The 20,138-nt window shown below is 43.2% G+C and overlaps 1 protein-coding gene across 3 annotated transcripts in view; it reads left to right on the forward strand.

The window, feature by feature from the left end:
• SSX2IP (SSX family member 2 interacting protein) overlaps positions 1-20,138 on the forward strand; it is a 69,962-nt gene that overhangs the window by 20,969 nt on the left and 28,855 nt on the right. For all 3 annotated transcript variants that reach the window (XM_073593632.1, XM_073593630.1, XM_073593631.1), the window contains exons 3-4: positions 9,768-9,916; positions 19,663-19,872. In XM_073593632.1, the coding sequence (XP_073449733.1) occupies positions 9,768-9,916; positions 19,663-19,872 (359 nt within the window). The remainder of the gene's footprint in view (positions 1-9,767; positions 9,917-19,662; positions 19,873-20,138) is intronic.

The raw sequence follows: 20,138 nt of genomic DNA on the forward strand, positions 1-20,138 counted from the left end.
GCATGAACGATGACATCGGCACATGCTGATACAGGGGATATCTCCTAAACCGTGCAGGTTTAGGAGATGTCCTGGGTAGCTACAGGTAAGCCTATAATAAGGCTTACCTGTAGTGAAAAGTGGATTGTAAGGGTTTACAACCACTTTAAGTAGTACTGAAGCCTTCTAGCAGCTTGTTTAACCGTACGGACCTGACAGCAGTGGGAGGTTCACACACAATCCAGTGGCTACAGCTCCTGGGATTTTTTTGTAAAATGGACAGGCAGATGCATTTGGGCAGCTGCTCTGCCACTCAATTGCCTCCACACACTCCCAGTTGTAGTTTCCCATTCACAGAGGACTATGAATGAGTCACGAGGCCGGGAGTATGGAGAAGATTCACGCACGAAGATGCATGCTCACTGGGGAGGGGGAATGGCTGCAGCTGCTGGAAAATGTAACAGAAGGTGAACTTATCCTTTAACCACTTGCTGCCCACCCACCGTCAAATGACAGAGGAGTGGCGCGGCTCTTGTTCTGGGTGGACATCATATGACATTGCCCCAGATTGGCCGCTCTCGCACACCCACAGTGGTCACAGCTGCAGTGTGTTCCTAGGACACGGCGCGACCCCGATCTCTGTAAAGAGCCAATGACGTGGCTTTAACCATGTGTCCAATCACAGCCAGTCACATGTAAATACGGAAGTGCCGGTATTCAGTTCTAATCACCTCACACTGACAGTGTGTGGCAAGGCGAGCCGAACCAGCTGCATTTCCTCGCAGGGGACACCCGGACAGGTAATCAGGGCATCGGTGCCCTGATTACAGTAAAGCCCCCCACTGCTACCAATCAGTGCCCATTAGTATTGGCAGTCAGTTCTGCTTTTCAGTGCCACCTCACCAGTGCAGCCTTATCCGCGCACATCAGTGAAGGAGAAAAATGACTTATTTACTGACATAAACCTGAGAAACTTTTTTTTTTTTTTCCCCCAAACTTCCAGCCTTTTTTTTTTTTTTTTTTTTTTTTTTTTTTTTTTTTTTTAATTTTTTTTTTAAGTGATTGTAAATGTTAATTTTTTTTTTTAATAACAAACATGTCCTACTTACCTTCCTTGTGAAGCTTGTTTTGCACAGAGTGGCCCCGATCATCCTCTTCTGGGGTCCCTCGGCGGCTTTCATGGCTCCTCCCCGCATCAGATAACCCCTTAGGAAAGGCGCTCTCCCAGGGGATTACCTTGCGGGCGCACTACCAAGTTCAGCATTTGTGTCCATAGACACGAATGCCAGACTCGGCCCCGCCTCCTGGTGCCTGCGTCATTGGATTTGATTGACCGCAACGGGAGCCAATGGCTGCGCTGCTATCAATCTATCCAATCAAGAGCCGAGAACCTCGGTCAGAGAAAGAGCGTGTCTCCGACGTGTGAAATTCCAGGGCTCAGGTAAGTAAAACGGGGGGACTTGGGGGCCAGTGACTGGGATGCATTAAGGTGAAAAACATGAGGGTTTACAACCCTTTTAAGAAAAAAATGATTTTAGTAAAAAATCCAGCAGTGATTAAATACCACCAAAAGAAATCTCTACTTGTGTGAAGAAAATTATTAAAATTTCATTTGGGTACAGTGTTGCATGACCGCACAATTATCATTCAAAGTGCTGGAAGCTAAAACATGGCCTGGGCAGGAAGGGGGTGAAAGTGCCCGGTTTTGAGGTGGTTAAGCAAAAAAATCTTTTAGTTTTACAAAAAAAAAAATAATTGCACCGAAGCTCACAAAATGCCACCCCCTGCCCGCCTCACATATACGCACGCATAGGGGGCACGCACCTACGTATGAAATTGTTGATTCCAATACACATGTTACATATTGCCGCGTATGTCCGAGTGAGAGCAATAATTCCAGCATAAGACCTCCTCCGTAACTCTAAACTGATGACCTATAGGGGGCTTTTGGAGCATTGCCTATAGAAAATGCATAGAGTGCTGAAGTTTGTCATTTTACAGGCGCACACTAATTTAAATTTTAATATGTTAGGTATCTATTTGCTCGGTGCAACCTCATCTTTTATATTTTAGTCAAATGTGGGTAATTTATTGTGTTTGTTTGCCCTAAAATTCACTTTAGTGTGGTAATATCGTGTGACATAAAAAATTAGAACTACCACTTTTTTATTATCTAGGGTGTTCGCTTTCAGAAAATATATAATGTTTGGGGGTTTATGTAATCTGCAGACCTAAAATTATGATTTTAAAGTGTGCAAAAAAAGCTCTGGCAACGAAAGGGTTAAAGTGGCAATCAGCACTCCTATTCAGATCGGTTTTCAACATTTACAAATTGGTGTTGAAGGGCCCTTTAAAAGCTTCACCAAAGAATGCTCTACAAATGCTTTGTAAATGCTTGCTGTTCACACTGCTCTTATGCAAGCCCATGTGAAACTGGCCTTCGTGTATAGCTCAGGCTTTCTCGGACAGGTTTCCATGGATCCCTAGGGTTCCTCCAGAGGTTCCTGTCTCTCAGATAAGTAACCACTATCAACAATGATCTTTTTAGCTATCTGTAGGGAAGGGAAGGTCTTCCCAGTGACCATCACACTAATGTACTGTGAACTTTTGATGCAGGGATTCCCTTAACTTTGTGAAAGGGTGATCTGGGTTCCTTAAAATGTTACCATTTCCGAGTTCTTGAATTCTACTGATGCAAAGCAGGACTTATAGAAAAAAAATGAGGGTACTATAGGCACATAGGGAAAATCCACACAAGGCTGTAGGCTAATAGTGTGTGTGGATAGATAGATATCCTGAAAAATCGAAACAGGCTAACAGAGGACAGAATTAGAAATAGACTTGAAAAAACTTCACATTAAGTCACCGGGACCAGATGGCTTACACCCGAGGTCCTTAAGGATCTCAATCAAGTGATGGCCAGACCATTGTTGCTAATTTTTATGGACAGTCTGACTGGAATGGTACCAGCTGGTTGTAGAAAAGCCAATGTAGCATCAATGTTTTAAAAAGGCCGAGATACCTCCCTGGGAATTACCGACCAGTTAGCCTAACATTAATAGTATGCAAGCTCTTGGAGGGGATAAGGGACTATATACACAAGATTTTAGTAATACAAACGGTATTAGCAGTAATCAGCTTAGATTTGTGAAGAATCGTTCTTGCCAGACCAATCTATTAACCTTCTATGAAGAAGTGAGCTGCCATCTAGATAAAGGAAGGCCTGTGGATGTGGTGTATCTGGATCTTGCAAAGGCAGTTCCCCTTAAACGTTTACTGTACAAACTAAAGTCTGTCGGCCTTACTGTACAAACTAAGGTCTGACGGTTTATTCATAAACGATCTGGAGTATGGAGTAAACAGTTCAATCTCAGTATTTGCGAACGATACAAGGCTAAGCAGGGCAATAACTTCTCCGCAGGATGTGGAAACCTCGCAAGAAGATCTGAACAAATTAATGGGGTGGGCAATGTAAAAAAAAAAATATATAGTCCTTTTAAGTCCTTGTAAAAAATCCAGTTACAAAGTCCATTCACTTTTAGGGCAAGCTCATCTAAACAGGTCGGGTCTGTAAAATGACACACAAAAAAAAGGGGGGGGAGCAGCGCCTCAAAGTGTAATTGAAAATGAATTTATTAATGGCTACAAAAGGGCCCCTTTGTATCGTTTAATGAGTTTTTAATCTATTGCACTTAGAGGCGCCTTCCCCCTTTTTGTTCTTGTAGGATGTGATAAAGTCAAGATGGCGAACAGTTGTCCCAGGAGGGGTGGCTTGCAGGTTTGTTAATTGGCAAGGCAAGGATCGGGAGTTTAGCATTTAGGCCGCTTTCACATGACCATTCTGATCAGGTCTACCTGTCACTTTTTCAGACTGTCCATTTCACCCCTGTGGACTGGCGGGTTTACACCCACCTACCTCTGGTCCGGTCCGCTAAAAACAAACGGAAGGGGATCTGTCCTCCCACATAGGTGGCCATAGAGCAGAGCGGGCTCTCCGTGTTCACTCTGCATAAACTGAGCGGATATGGACCTGTGATCGGCAGGGACCGGCAGATCGTACCTTAGCTGATTGGGACGGATTCCACCCAGTGTAAAAGGGGCCTTATTCATCATGTGTGGCATATAATATGTAGAAGCAGCTTTATAAAAGGGTAGCACTGTTAGGATTTGATAGTGGTCATGAAAAAATCTCAAATATCTCTTGTGGTTGCTTGAAAGTTATAATAGGTTCTTACCCACTTGAATTAATTGGTTAATTCATGCCCCCCCCTCCACCTCCTTTGCAGCATATCATTACTCTAACCACAGGCACATTTTAATTCAGATTTAATTGGCTGGAATTCTGACAGCTGAGCCTTAGCACTCACACCATACCTACATATTTCCTTTGGGTGCCAGTGCCCATTTTATTTTTATTTTCTAAGTTGTTTTTAAATGTTTCAAGTTTGTACTTGTCACATGAATGCCGTATGATAACATTTTCCTAAATAGAGCACAGATTCATAAGTGTGTCATCTTGTAACCCAAAGGACCAGAGAATTTGAGTCAAGCAGCCTTTTATTTGTAGTGGTAGAAATAAGAAATGCACTAGATTGCCTCTAATTCAGCCTTTCTCAACCTTTTTAACACCCTTAAAATAACTTTGCGATCTCGGGGGAACTCCTGCTAGAAATTACTGTATCTATAACTCGTGATACATTAGTGTAATGGTCCGTGGGAAGAATGCGCCTTTACATGTGTGGTCATTGAAGAATTAACTCCTTACAGATAACTGAAAAGATCAATAGTGTCAGTAAGAACTTATCTGAGGCAGAGATCCCTCATTGTTCAAGGAACCCCTAGCAACCTTTGGATGAACTCTAGGGTTCCATGAAACCCTGGATTGAGAAACCCTGTTCTATTGAATTCAAGTGTATCCAGTGAGGAGGATAGTTAATGCTACAGCATATAAATGTATTTTAGACCAGCGATTGCCAGCCATTGGTCCATGGGCCACTGATGGTCCACAAGAAAATGTTGGTGGTCCCCAGGGGTTCTGCCGCAAATCAACATTGTGGCAGATGTATACCGCCCAATGTTTCCATTGTCAATGCATGCTGACCGGCAATATTGTCAACGCGCATTGATACCTGATGTAGTTCCGGCTCCTGTGTAGTTTGCATTGATGGCTGATGTATTTCCGGCTCCTGTGTATCTACCTCTGTAGTTCCAGCTCCTGCGAACTCAGAGGGAGGCACTGGGAGTATCACAGAGAGCGGGAGGTAAAAAAAGGGACTTCTAATAGCAGCGCTAATCACAAACTGGAAGGGGGCACAGAGCTCAAGCACCTGGCTGGATAAGGAGGTAAGATCTAATGATGAGTCTGTGTAAGGCAGCAGTGTGATGCGGGGAGCTGAAGCATTGTGTGTATAAGGCAGCAGTGTTATCCATGGGGAGGGGAGCAGAGAGCCGGAGCATTGTGTGTGTGTATGTGTGTACAAGGCAGCAGTGTGATCCATGGGGAGGGGGGCAGAGAGCTGGAGCATTGTGTGTGTGTGTATAAGGCAGCAGTGTGATCCATGGGGAGGGGGGCAGAGAGCTGGAGCATTGTGTGTGTGTGTACAAGGCAGCAGTGTGATCCATGGGGAGGGGGGCAGAGAGCTGGAGCATTGTGTGTGTGTGTATAAGGCAGCAGTGTGATCCATGGGGAGGGGGGCAGAGAGCTGGAGCATTGTGTGTGTGTGTATAAGGCAGCAGTGTGATCCATGGGGAGGGGGGCAGAGAGCTGGAGCATTGTGTGTGTGTGTACAAGGCAGCAGTGTGATCCATGGGGAGGGGGGCAGAGAGCCGGAGCATTGTGTATGTGTGTGCAAGGCAGCAGTGTGATCCTTAGGGAGGGGGCAGAGAGCCGGAGCATCGTGTGTGTATAGGGCATGTAAAATTCATGTTAGTGGTTTACGGGATTCAAAATTGTAAGTTTAGTGATCCGTGAGACCAGAAAGTTTGGTGACCACTGCTTTAGACAATAGTGCACTTGCAGCCATACAAGTCTGGTGAAGTTTTTTTGTTCTAGCATGATTGTGCCCTAAGCCAGCTCCATAAAAACCAGGATTGGTGTGGAGGAACTTGAATTGCCTACTCAGAGCCCTGACTTCAACCCTACAGATCACCTTTGGGATTAATTGGTGAATTGGAACACTGATCACAAGCCAGGTCTTGTCGTCCATCTACCTGACCTCACAAGTTCTCTTTGGCTGAATGGGTGCAGATTCCCTCATACACACTCTTGTGGAAAGCTCTCCGAGAAGAGCGGGGGCTGTTGCAGACACAAAGGAGTGGTGATGTGTGTTGGGAAAGCTCCATGTTGGCATTCATGGTTTGGAAAAGTGATGACCAACAGGCTTGTATACCTTTTTAGGTGTGAGGGTAGGGTGTTCACAAACATTTGACCATATAGTGTACACAAGATTTCAGTTAGATTGGAACACATAGGATTGCTGGCAGAGAACAAAAAAAAAAGATTAGCAGATTTTTTTATTTTATTTTTTCTTGCCTGTTTGCTGTGTAATGCCTGTGACCAATTGTATTGGCTGTTGCCAAGTGGGCAGGCAATGTGTAATTATTGTGGCATAGCTTTTCTTATAACAGAAGCCACAAGTTAATGTGCAATCTTGTGTACTAGTATATGCTTTGTATTGATATTCATTGCAGTGTTTTAATTAAAGCTAAAGGCTATTTTTTTAAGTTAAAGTAAACAACACGTTACTCTGACCTGCTCTGTGCAATGATATTGCACGGAGCAGCCCCTTGCCTACATTTTGGAAGTCTACTTCTCCTCCTTGCAGGTGCTCCCTCAGCAAGCCATGTGCTAAAGAGGCACCAATGTGGGCTCGCTTCTGGGCTGTGTGCATCCATAGACACACACCGCATGGCTTGGGGGGGGCATCCCATAGGCTGCTGCTACGGGAGTCTCCTATGTGACCTGTAGTGTTTAGATACACTAATAGATTAAAGCTATACTCCAGCTCACACTTGTATATGGATTATAAATTTATCAAATTTCTTTGTAATTTGTGTTGCAATGACAAAGTATTTATCTTCTGTACCATTACAGAAAATCGTTTTCTCCATTTTGGGGTCAATGGTTTCCCATGAATAAATAAAAGCTGATCATTTTAATCCGTTGGAGTCCGCCTGCTCAAGATGACTGGCCATGTGCGCTCATCTTATGCAGAGCAAATAGACAGACACAGCCCGTTCTTTGAGCCATCGCATAACAGACCGCCTATCGGTCCGCCCATGTGAAAGGGCCCTTACCTGCTCTATGTAGTGATTTTGCACAGAGCCGACCCAATCGTCTTTTTCTCAGGTCCCCTGTCGGTGCTCCTGGCTGCTCCCCCTTGACAAGTGCCCCCAATAGCAAACCCCGCTCTGTGCATCTATAAGATACAAAGAGCCGTGGCTCAGCCCTGCACTCGCATCATTGACTGACTGTGAATGAACCAATGAGGAGAGAGAAACCCAGGACAGCCAAGGCTTCTGTGCACATCACTGGATCGAGAGGGGGCTCAGTTGAGTATTGTGGGGTTTGGGTAGCGGAGCAACACACAGAAGGTTTTTTTACCTTAATGCATGAAGGTAAAAAACCTTTATCCTTTGCAACCATTTCAGTACGGCTTTAACAAAGGTCTTTCATCTCTACTCCGAATGTGGTTGTGTCGGCTGCATATGTAATTTTCACTTCAAAATTTATCTGATCAAATGTGTCCCTATAGTATAAATGAAAAGTATAAAGGAACCCTGGTAGAAAAATAAAAATGTTTAACAAGCTTTTCTACTTGGCATATGTTGAATATTACTGGGGTATTTTCAACAAAAGGCCCAGACTGGACAGACTGTAGCAGTGGAGCCTTTTGCTGCCCTATATGTCTGTCTCCTTCACTCTTTCATTAGAGAGCATAGTATCCTAGTACAGACTTCTGGGCTATGATCCTGACCATTGATGGGCATGGAGAGCATTGTTTCATAGCATTTAGTTTCTGAAAAAGTGAAACTCTACTTTTGTTGAGAAAAAAACATTTCCCTCTGCACGATCTATGTATATTACAAGGCTTATAACAACCTTTGTTGTAGATTCTTACCTTGTTATTCTGAAGTAATCCATGTGTGTTTGTCTGTTCCTCTGTGCTAAGTGGGTCTAATGGGAGGGGTTTCATATTTAACTGTCAGGTGTGCAGCTGCAGAGCACTAATGAGGAAATCTGCTGGGCCTGCATCCCTTTAGTCTTGCTCCTATTGAAATGGAGATGCCTGAAATCTGACTTGTATCTTAGGCAGACTTCTGGGAAAATTGGTGAGCCAATCACACAAGCAGGAAATGTTTCTGGGGAGTGGTCAGTACACATTCTGTGTACACAACAACTCCATGTAGCCATAATGCATTGCATTCTCAGAAAATTACAGTGGCTGCAGATTGAAAAGGAAATGTAATTTTTAATAACTTTATTTGCTATTTTTTTTTCCCCACGAAAGTGGAGTTACCCTTTAATGGATAAGGATGGAATACTGTATTTATAATAAAATGATAAAAGCATTTGGTTAAGATGCAGCTGCCTAGCGGTTTTTACTGCTTGGCCTGTCCAGTGCCATATAGCAAATATATAAAATATTATTACATTTTCAGATTGTCTGCGATGTGTACAAAGCTCAAAATCCATTTACTGAAGCAAAGAAAATAGCAGGTTGAGCTTTTGTTTTTGGGGTGTGCCTGTTCCAGGGGCAAAGAGCTGGAGTGAAAAAAAGTAAACGTTTGTTTTACAGCTGTAAGCTGGCTGTAAAGAGCCCATTCACGCAGGGGCAACACGACTTCCAGCGCAACTTTGGGAGGCAACTTATACACGACTTGAGTAGGAATTACAGCGCGAATTGGGGCAACTTACAACACAACTTGAAGTTGCCTCCAGGACAGGGAACTTTACAAGTGGCCAATCAGAGCTTATCAGCTGTGTGTGAGAAGGGGGGGCTGGCTGTTTAGTGGAGTAAATTACTTTGTTTCCTTTCTGCTTCCTGTAAAGTTGCCTCAGTATGAACAGTGATCCAACTTGGAGGCAACTTCCATTGGAATCAATGGGTACAAGTCGCCTTCTAGTCGGATTGAAGTAGTACAGGAACCTTTTCTGAAGTCGTAACACTACTTGCATGTTCTCCCTGTACTTGTGTGGGTTTCCTCTGGGAACCGCGGTTTCCTCCCACACGCCAAAGACATGCTTGTAGGGTAATTGGCCCTAGTACATGTATGTATGTATGTATGTATGTATGTAGGGGCTTTAGAATTGTAAGCTCTTTGAGGGTGAGGACTGATGTGAATGTACAGTATATAAAGCACTTTGTAAATTGTCAGTGCTCAATAAATAACGGTCATAAATATTCTTTAAAGAGAACCTGTCATAAATATGGTGGATGTCGCTGCTGACATATCCTTTTGCAAATGCTAGTTGCTTGGATGTTTTGATGATCTCTGGCTTGGTTACAGGCTTCCTGTAACATGCTCAAGATTAACACTACAATTTTTAATCTGATAATTAAATGATCAAGATAAAAGGACATTAACAGGAAAAAAAAATGGATAATGTTTGTACTTTTATTTATATATATATATATATATATATATATATATATATATATATATATATATATATATATATATATATATATATATATATATATATATATATATATATATATATATATATATATATATGTATGTATTTTAATAGATTCTATTTTTAATTTTTTTCTTTCTTCTCCAAGGAACCAGAGTAATTTCCCGCTATAACTCTGAACCCAGAATACCATCCCCAAGCTATCCGCAGTCAACACTCAACAACGGAAAGTCCTCTCAAGATTCAGATTTCTGCTATGAGGACAATGTAGAACAATGTGTCGCATATCTTGACCAGGTGAGCCTAGGGTCTTGAAGCATTGCAAATAACACTAGAGTACACTAATGACATATGGAGTTAGATATTTAAAGGAAAACGCCATTCATGAAATTCACATGGGGATATGGCCTACCTTCCTAGGGCTTTTTTCTTCTTCCTGGCAGTGTTTGAGTACATCAGGGCAGTGTAGTCAGTAGGGTGTGTGTATGTGGAAACACCCAGTCCCAAGCATGTGATCCTGCAGTAATTCATTTCTCAGGTACCCGATTATATTCTCTGCGGTCTAGACACCGCTGATAAATGTATTATTTAATTTTTTTTTTTTAATTGGGTAAAAGGTTTCTTTTAACAATTAGTGAGAAAAAAAAACAAACAATACAAGCAGTGATAATAAAAGAAAAGACAGGAAATCGCGCTCCTTAAATATGCCTAAATTATATAGGTGACAAATGAAATGTGATACCCAAACATTCTGCGTGATATTCTTTTACAATATACAAATAATTCATTTAGTCCAATAAATTCCAAAAAATGGTCTTCAATAAAGCCCTTGCTGCTAAAAAAAAAAAAAAACAAACAAAAAAAATGCTTAATTGTGCGAATGAATTGCTGTAAGTGACAAACGAATCCTCCAATCAGTGTTCCCCTGTGACACCAATCCGCACTTACCAGAAAGATTTGACCCCTTTTCTCAAAGGAAGTCAATCAATGCTCACAGGTAAGTAGCTCTCCAAATCATTGGGGGTTACTCATCCCACAATCTCCTGGATAGTCAAAGGCTATGAAGCAATCTGCCCTGGACACATAAAATACTCCTTTCTCTCCTGCGATAATTCTCCACACCCTTAATGGCATGGGGCAAATGTGAAGGATAACCTCAGTGTAGTTATTTTGAAGTTTTTTATTAAAAGGATAAATTATTGCACTTGCATTATAAAAACAAAACAAACATTAAATGGGAACTAAGAACGCTGGTTTGCATTCCACCTGCCCTCCATACACTGAGGTATACCGGGAGTCCAAACCAACGTTTCGTCAGTTGCGTCAGACATCGGGTCACAAAAGGTGTCTCAGTTCAAAAAAAAAAAAAAAAAGACCCGATACTGAGCACAAGAACGATATAGTGTGAGCGATATACAGCACACTAATCGTGCATACCATAAATCGACATTACTTAAGACTTTTACAAATTGTGTATAGTAAGAGGTATACCCAGGACCTTCAACGGATAACCAATGTAATATCCTGTTTGATATCCCAGTATTAAGCATATATAGTAAACCATATGTATTGACCGGGGCCATTTTTTTTTTTTTTTACATTTTAAGACATCACCTATGTAGAGCTGCACGATTAATCGTTAAAGAATTGAAATCGTGATTCTACCCCCCTCCCGATCGTAAAACATTTCCCCGAAGAGAGTTCTCTGCTCACTTCTGACAGCTGCCGAAAAATAAAATAATCCAGGTAGCCTGTCAAGTATCTCTGAGATGAACATTGTAACTTTCGGTCTGTAAATGAGGTCAGTTTAACCACTTAAAGACTAAACCTTTTTCTGACACTTGTTACATGTTAAAATCTGTATTTTTTTGTTTTTTTGTTAGAAAGTTACTTGGAACCCCCAAACATATATATATATATATATATATATATATATATATATATATATATATATATATATATAATTTCTTTTCTCGGACATCACGGGACACAGAGCCACAGTAATTACTGATGGGTTATAGGGTATCACTAGGTATTGGACACTGGTCACACCCTAATCAGGAAGTTCAACCCCCTATATAACCCCTCCCCTTCCAGGGATACCTCAGTTTTTACACCAGTGTCTTAGGTGTTGGACGTGTAAAGATGTCCTGTGCTGAAGCTCCAAAAGGAATATTCTAAGATCCTATACTGGGGCAAGCCAGGCGACCGGATCCATTCAAAGTGTCTTTTCATGGCCGAATTGGATGGTACCCGGGCCTCGTGTCCGAAGAAACGAGGTTTTACCTGTAACGCTTCTCTTCTTAGAGAGCTGGACCCGTGGATCAGAAAATGGCTTTAAACTTCCTAATTTCTGGCGAGGTGCTTTACAGGCCCAGAACTGAAGGATCCCCCTACTGATGGGGGCCCCAGTCTCTGACGGTTTTTCCACAAACGGAGCCCACCGTGAGAGGCGAAGGCTGGGTCTGTGTAAACTGAACCCTGCGGCCTGGATAAGGTAAGAGGAGATTCCACAGAATTTTAATTCTAGTGGCTTTTCTCCTTTAAGGTGAATGCATGCTGTGCCTATTGTGACCACCGGGGGCTGCCAAGAGCACAAACCTTTTCATGTTTGATCTGTCTCAGCGTCCGCTGCATTAGCTCTTCCTCCAGCTCCAAAGGTAGATGGTGGGGGGTTTTCTCTGCTGGGATGGTCCCCCCAGGCTAGGGAAAGGCTCAGGTATGCTGTAAGGCGGGTGAGACCGCACTGTCACAGCCGCTGCCGCCGCCGCCACCGAAGCCGCATTGCGATGCAGGGCCCATCACTGCCGGCCTTCTCCTTATTCCCCCAACCCCAGCCTCCCTTCAGGCTTGTCAGAAAGGGTCGGCTCGCGCGGGAAGCGCTCGTTTTTCAAAAACGAGGGGGGGGCGGGGCGTCAGCACAGCGTCAGCGTGCCCAGACGCCCACAGTGCCAGAAAGCATGGCCATTTAAAGCACACTGTACAGGTGCTCTGAGCTTTGGAGAGACACAGAACTGACAGTCGCATGTAAGGTGGGACACAGGCATTCCCCTAGGCTGCATTTACTAAAGAACACCGGACTGGGCATTTGGTAGCAAGGCTTTTAGCCAGACTACATCGCTCAGCAGTCAGTGTTCGCTTTTGATACCTCACACCTTGTTGCCTTGCACTATGGGTAGAAGAGGTTCAAGCACCCCAAGAACCAGAGGCACTAGGGGGTCTCGTTCAGGTTCTGAGGACCCCCTGTCTGCTACACCATCCCCTCCTGAGGGACCAGGGGCAGCTGGACAGGGAGAGCCATTGGGGTTAGGGGCTACATCTGCTGCCGGCACTTCAGCCCCTGTGTACATTACACAAGAAGTTTTTTCCTCAACCATTTCTGGATTAGAGAAAAAGCTAATGGCCGCGATTACATCTTCACGCAGTGAAAGAAAACGCACAAGGCCTTCCTCTGCTTCCCAAGACCCTCAGTCAGAGGAGCTCTGGGATAAAGGAGATGAATCCCTTTCAGAGGATCGGGATGGGACAGATGATTCCTCTTCGGAGGATTCAGGTGGAGAGCGACCCTCTGCGACTTCCCAAGAGGAGAAAGTCTTAGTGCAGATCCTCACTGGTTTGGTCCGCTCCACATTTAAGTTGTCCCTACCTGAAACTACTACAGAAACCTCTTCTGCTTTGGGGTCACTGAAACCTTTCCAAGCAGCACATGCTTTTCCTGTTCATAATTTACTTGAAAAGCTGCTTTATTCTGAGTGGGATCACCCAGATAAGCGATTTCTTCCGCCGAAAAAGTTTTCTACACTTTATCCTATGGAAGAAAAGTTTATTAAGAGGTGGGGAATACCGGCCATTGATGCGGCCATTTCCTCTGTAAATAGTAATCTGACTTGTCCTGTAGACAACGCTCAGATGCTCAAAGATCCTGTGGATAAAAAGATGGACTTCTTATTGAAAGATGTGTTCTCTTTAGCAGGATCAGTGGCCCAACCTGCAGTAGCAGCGATTGGAGTCTGTCAATACTTAAGAGACCATGTTAAGCAGGTCATCAAAGTATTACCTGAACAGCAGGCCCAGGGGTTTGCTAACCTTCCTGCGGCTTTATGTTATGCTGTTGATGCCATTAGAGATTCTATCGTGCAAACCTCTCGCCTCTTGCTTGGGTTGGTGCATATACGTAGAATCTTATGGTTGAAAAACTGGTCAGCCGAAGCACCATGTAAAAAGCTACTGGCTGGGTTTCCCTTCCGTGGTGAAAGGTTGTTTGGAGAGGACTTGGATAATTATATCAAGATGATCTCCTGTGGGAAAAGCACTCTCTTACCTGATAAGAAGAAGAGTAAGCGTCCCTCTTTTAAACGGACTCTTTCCCCAGCGCCAGGGGCATCAGCCTCCAGGCAGTCACGAGGGTCTCCTCCGTATGGGGCAAGAAACAAGAGTCAACCCCAGGGACACAAGAAATCCTGGGGGAAAAGGTCTTCTAAGCAAGACACTAAGACCTCTTCATGAAGGGGCGCCCCGCTTGCTCGAGTGGGGGGAAAGACTGCTGCAGCTCTCAGGGCCCTGGCAGAAGGACTTCCAGGACAGATGGGTGATCTCCACGGTAACCTTAGGGTACAGACTGGAGTTCCAAGAATGTCCCTCTCCTCGTTTCCTCAGATCAGGTGTTCCCAGAAAGCCAGAAGAGAAGCAGTCGCTCCTTCTAGCGATAAAGCGACTTTTGTCACAAGAGGTCATTGTGGGGGTTCCCACAAAGGATCAAGGATTGAGACTTTGTTCCAATCTTTCTATGGTCCGAAAACCAAATGGGGACGACAGACCCATTTTGGATTTGAGAGATCTGAAACGATTCCCAAGGATGCAGTCCTTTCGTTTGGAATCAATTCAGACAGTAATCTCCGTCCTGCAGGGAGGAGAATTTCTGATATCAATAGGCATCAGAGATGCAGGCCTATATGTGCCCAGTTTTCCTGCTTAACTGAAGTGTCTGCAGGCAAAGATCACTGCTCTAAGGGAGCTGATTCTGACAGTCAGGGCCAAGAAGGGTCTTTCTGTCCGCCGTTGTATAAGGCTGCAGGGGAAGATGGTGGCTTCATTCGAAGCAGTTCCCTATGCGCAGTTCCAAGCAGAACTGTTGTAACACAGTATTCTGTTGACCTGGAACAGGAAGGTGCAGGCATTAAACTTTCCAATGCACCTATCGCATGCGATGCGTCAGAGCCTCAGTTGATGGCTCATACCCGAAAACCTACAGAAGGGGAAATCCTTCCTACCGGTTGCCTGGGATCCTCTTGCAGGCAGGACGGATGCGTTGGTGATTCCGTGGCATCGGCTCTCACCGATTTATGCATTCCCTCCCATTCTGCTACTGCCACGGCTCCTTCGCAGACTCAGGCAAGAAGGGAAGTCGGCACTTCTGGTGGCCCCCGTTTGGTCCAGAAGAACCTGATAAGCAGAAATAGCAGGGATGATGGTGGGTTCCCGGTGGACCCTACCGATACACCCAGACCTGTTAGCTCAAGGTCCGGTGTTCCAGCCTGCCTCACAAATGCTAGATTTGACGGGTGGGCTATTGAATCCCACGTTCTGAAAAATCGTGGGCTTTCAGGTCCTGTCATATCTACCTTGATCAAGGCAAGGAAGCCAGCTTCCAGAATGATTTATCATAGTGTCTGGAAAGCTTATGTATCCTGGTGTGAATCCAGGGGTTGGCATCCCAGGAAATATGTCATAGGTAGAATTCTGGATTTTCTACAATTAGGATTAGAGATGAAGCTGGCCTTGAGTACCATCAAGGGCCAGGTGTCGGCCTTATCAGTGTTGTTTCAACGGCCGCTTGCTTCGCATTCTCTGATCCGAAACTTTATACAGGGGGTGATGCGTCTTAATCCTCCGGTTAAGGCGCCCCTAAACCCCTGGGACTTGAACTTGGTTCTATCGGTGTTACAAAAACAACCTTTTGAACCAATACGTCAGATTCCTTTGGTCTTACTGACGAGGAAACTAATTTTCCTGGTAGCTATCTCTTCTGCTAGAAGAGTATCAGAAATAGCAGCTCTTCCCTGTAAAGAGCCTTACTTGATTATACACAAGGATAGAGTGGTACTGCGCCCTCATCCTAGTTTTTTTACCGAAGGTGGTTTCAGATTTTCATCTAAACCAAGACATTGTGCTACCTTCCTTTTTTCCAGAACCTTGTTCTTCGGAAGAAAGGTCATTACATTCTTTGGATGTAGTAAGAGCAGTCAAGACCTATCTGGAGGCAACTGCTCAGATTCGCAAGACGGATGTCTTGTTCGTGCTGCCGGAGGGTCCCAATAGAGGACAGGCAGCGTCAAAAGCGACCATTTCTAAATGGATTCGACAGTTGATTATTCAAGCTTACGGTTTGAAACGGAAGGTTCCCCCGTTTCAGATCAAGGCACATTCCACAAGGGCTATTGGTGCTTCTTGGGCAGTGCATCACCGGGCCTCTATGGCTCAGATCTGCAAGGCCGCAACCTGGTCTTCAGTTCATACATTCACCAGATTCTATCAGGTGGATGTGAGAAGGCATGAGGATATCGCCTTTGGGCGTAGTGTGCTGCAGACAGCGGTACAAGGTCCTCAGGTCTGATAGCACCCTACTTGGTTGTGATTCCCCCCCCTCAGTTGGCATTGCTTTGGGACATCCCATCAGTAATTACTGTGGCTCTGTGTCCCGTGATGTCCGAGAAAAGAAAATAGGATTTTTTATTACAGCTTACCTGTAAAATCCTTTTCTTTCGACGGACATCATGGGACACAGAGGTCCCGCCCCTCTTCTAATACACCTATACTGCTTTGCTACAAAACTGAGGTATCCTTGGAAGGGGAGGGGTTATATAGGGGGTTGAACTTCCTGATTAGGGTGTGACCAGTGTCCAATACCTAGTGATACCCTATAACCCATCAGTAATTACTGTGGCTCTGTGTCCCGTGATGTCCGTCGAAAGAAAAGGATTTTACAGGTAAGCTGTAATAAAAAATCCTGATATATATATATATATATATATATATATATATATATATATATATATATATATATATATATATATATATATATATATATATATATATATATATATATATATATATATATATATATATATATATATATATATATATATATATATATATATATATATAAATAGGATTTTTTATTACAGCTTACCTGTAAAATCCTTTTCTTTCGACGGACATCACGGGACACAGAGCCACAGTAATTACTGATGGGTTATAGGGTATCACTAGGTATTGGACACTGGTCACACCCTAATCAGGAAGTTCAACCCCCTATATAACCCCTCCCCTTCCAAGGATACCTCAGTTTTGTAGCAAAGCAGTATAGGTGTATTAGAAGAGGGGCGGGACCTCTGTGTCCCATGATGTCCGTCGAAAGAAAAGGATTTTACAGGTAAGCTGTAATAAAAAATCCTAATATATATATATATATATATATATATAATTTTTTTTTTTTTATCAGAGGCCCTGATAAAATATTTTGTCACAATGTACTTGCGCAGAGGTCTTTCAAATGCAATTTTTGGGGAAAAAAAATACACTTTAACCTCTTGCCGACCAGCCGCTGCAGTTGTACTGCGCCAACATGGCACGGCCACGCAAATCGTCGTTATGTTACGTTGCACCCTCTGGCGGCCACTAGGGGCGCGTGTCCGCAATTCACTCCCGGTGCCGATGTGAGTGTCCAGTGGTCTTGATGACCGCTGGGCTCCTGCGATCGCTCGTAACATGGTGAGAACCGGGATCCCTGTGTGTAAACATAGAGATCCTGGTTCTCTGAGGGAAGAAGTGACAGATCGTCTGTTCATAGAGAGGATGAACAGCGATCTGTCATCTCCCCTAGTCAGTCCCCTCCCCCCTTCCGTTAGAACACACACTAGGGAACACAACCACTTGATCGCCCCCTAGTGTTAACCCCTTCCCTGCCAGTGACATTTATACTTTAATCAGTGCATTTTTATAGCACTAATCACTGTATAGATGACAATGGTCCCAAAAAGGTGTCTGATGTGTCCGCCATAATGTCGCAGTCCCGGTTAAAAATCACAGATCGCCGCCATTACTAGTAAAAAAAAAAATAAAAATGCCATAAAACTATCCCCTATTTTGTAGACGCTATAACTTTTGCACAAACCAATCAATATACTCTTTATTAAGGAATATTTATTATAGTAAAAAATATTGTATTTTTTTTTTTTTCAAAATTGTCGCTCTTTTTATTTTTTGTTCATAGCGCAAAAAAACAAAAAACCACAGAGGCACTCAAATACCACCAAAAAAAAGCTCTGTGGGGAAAAAAGGACGTAAATTTTGTTTGGGTACAACGTCGTACGACCGCGCATTTTGTCAGTTAAAGCGACGCAGTGCCGAATCACAAAAAATGCCCTGGTCATTCAGCAGCCAAATCTTCAGGGGCTGAAGTGGTTAAAGTTAGCCCATGTATAACAGTTAGTTATGTATAACATGAAAGATGTTACGCCGTGAGAATCATTAAGAATCGTGATCTTTATTCTAAGCCAAAAAATCGTGATTTTCATTTTATCTAGATTCGTGCAGCTCTACCCCTATGTTTTTAGGTGAGCTCCTTTCTCTGTAAATTTAAATGTAGCTCCTCAAACCATTGTAAAAATGTTGGGTATGTAGTAATCCGTTTTTGCAAGATAAGTTTGCGGGCCAGAAACAAGGATCTCGTCCACATTAAATGCATTTCAGTAGGGAGGGTTTCTTCTTCCAGGATTATTCCTAGGAGAGAAAATTTTGGATCTAAAGAGACATGGGTACCTCTGATAATTTTATAATGACCCTGGCCCTCCACCAGGGTCATTAATCTATATCTGATGGTGGGAAGTTCCACAGGATAATGACTTGTATCTCCTGGTCTGCTTGGAGAGACTATATCTAAGCATTGCTTTGCTGACTGAAAAACTGAATTGCAAAGGATCGAGTGCTGTGCATGTGAGTGGCAAGTGTGGGGGTGGTCGTAGCGTCTGACTTTTGTTGGAGCCATTTGAGATGTTTTAAAACTGGCCTGCTTGAATCTATTGTGAAAGAGAATTTTCTTTACTACACTCTGCATGGTTTTTTAGAACCTGTTGATTTGCACTTATTTGTGTAAATTAATTTTGTAAATGTATTTGTTGTAAACAGGAGCTGCATATACCCTTACCTAAATAAATATTATAAAAATACAAATCCACTCAATTATTGACACAATTGGATATATGGTAATCATTACAGTGCAACCAATGGCAAATAAAGTGCATATAAAACATTAACGTGCAATAAGTTCAGCAAAAAATGCTAATTCCAAAGTGAATTTGTATTGAAGATACCTTTTACACAAAAAGTGCTCTGTGCATCCAAAACTGCTTCACACCAATCCACCGTCTGTGGTATCTTCACCAGAATACAAATGGCTGCACAGTCACTTTGGGATTTGTTTTTTTGTTTTTTTTTTTGTTTTTTTGCTGGACTTTATGCACTTTATTCGCTATTTATTGCAGTTTATTGTCACAATTGGATATATGGAATTCATTGAGTGGATTTGTATTTTTATAATATTGGGTAAGGGTAAGCTCAGCTCCTGTTTACAACAAATATATATATATGGTGTATGAGTACATAGACCATTTAGAAACCGCAGCAACCCAGTTTTTTTCATTTTTGTACTTCTTCTTTGCACAATTTGATAATATTCCAATATTGTAAATGTCCCACTCCATTCTAAAAGCAGCAATCATGCGTGAAAGGATAGATCACATTTGTCTTGGTTCACTGAATGTAAGGGTTTGGGTTCTTAAGCTCTCTCAAGATGATATGGTGGCTTTATGTGCATGCAAGACCTTGCCGTCAAAACTTTCTTCAAACATGCAGATTCACTTTGGGACAGATTTCTCTGTAGAGCCAGATTGGACCACCTTTCTATTCCTGTAAATCTACTTTAAATTTAGGGGGCCACATTTCGCTAAAGGCTTTGCTATAAACTGGCTTTGTTTTTTCAATAGGAGTTGAAGACTTTGGGTTTTCCGTCCTTGCAAACCGTATCGAAGAATGGCAGCGGGAGACGGTTGCATGTGGTGTCAATATTGAACTGCATCCATGAGCTGCTCCAACGTCACACAAGAGACTTGCGGAGGAGAGAAGATGTGGAAACACAAATCCTCAAAATAAATAGTGACTTGGAGTATTTGCAGAGTAATCACAGCAAACTTAAGGTAAGTGGAAAGCTTACACTTTCCAAAACTTCACAAAGTGTGTAAGGCCCCTTCCAAAGGAGGCGGGTTCTGTTGGAGACCGCCTGCTTAGCAGGGAATCTGTCCGCTGAGCATGTGGTTGGCTGGTCCATGTCCACTCTGCTTAGGCAGAGCGGACACAGACACAGCCTTCTTTCTTCTATGGGTGGTCAGATGTAAACAGACCACTTGTCCATTTACACCTGACTGCTATCTGATCAGATCCACCAGAACTCAAGTTCTTCCAG

This window comes from Aquarana catesbeiana, linkage group LG07, assembly GCF_042186555.1.
Source record: "Aquarana catesbeiana isolate 2022-GZ linkage group LG07, ASM4218655v1, whole genome shotgun sequence".
NCBI lineage: Eukaryota > Metazoa > Chordata > Amphibia > Anura > Ranidae > Aquarana > Aquarana catesbeiana.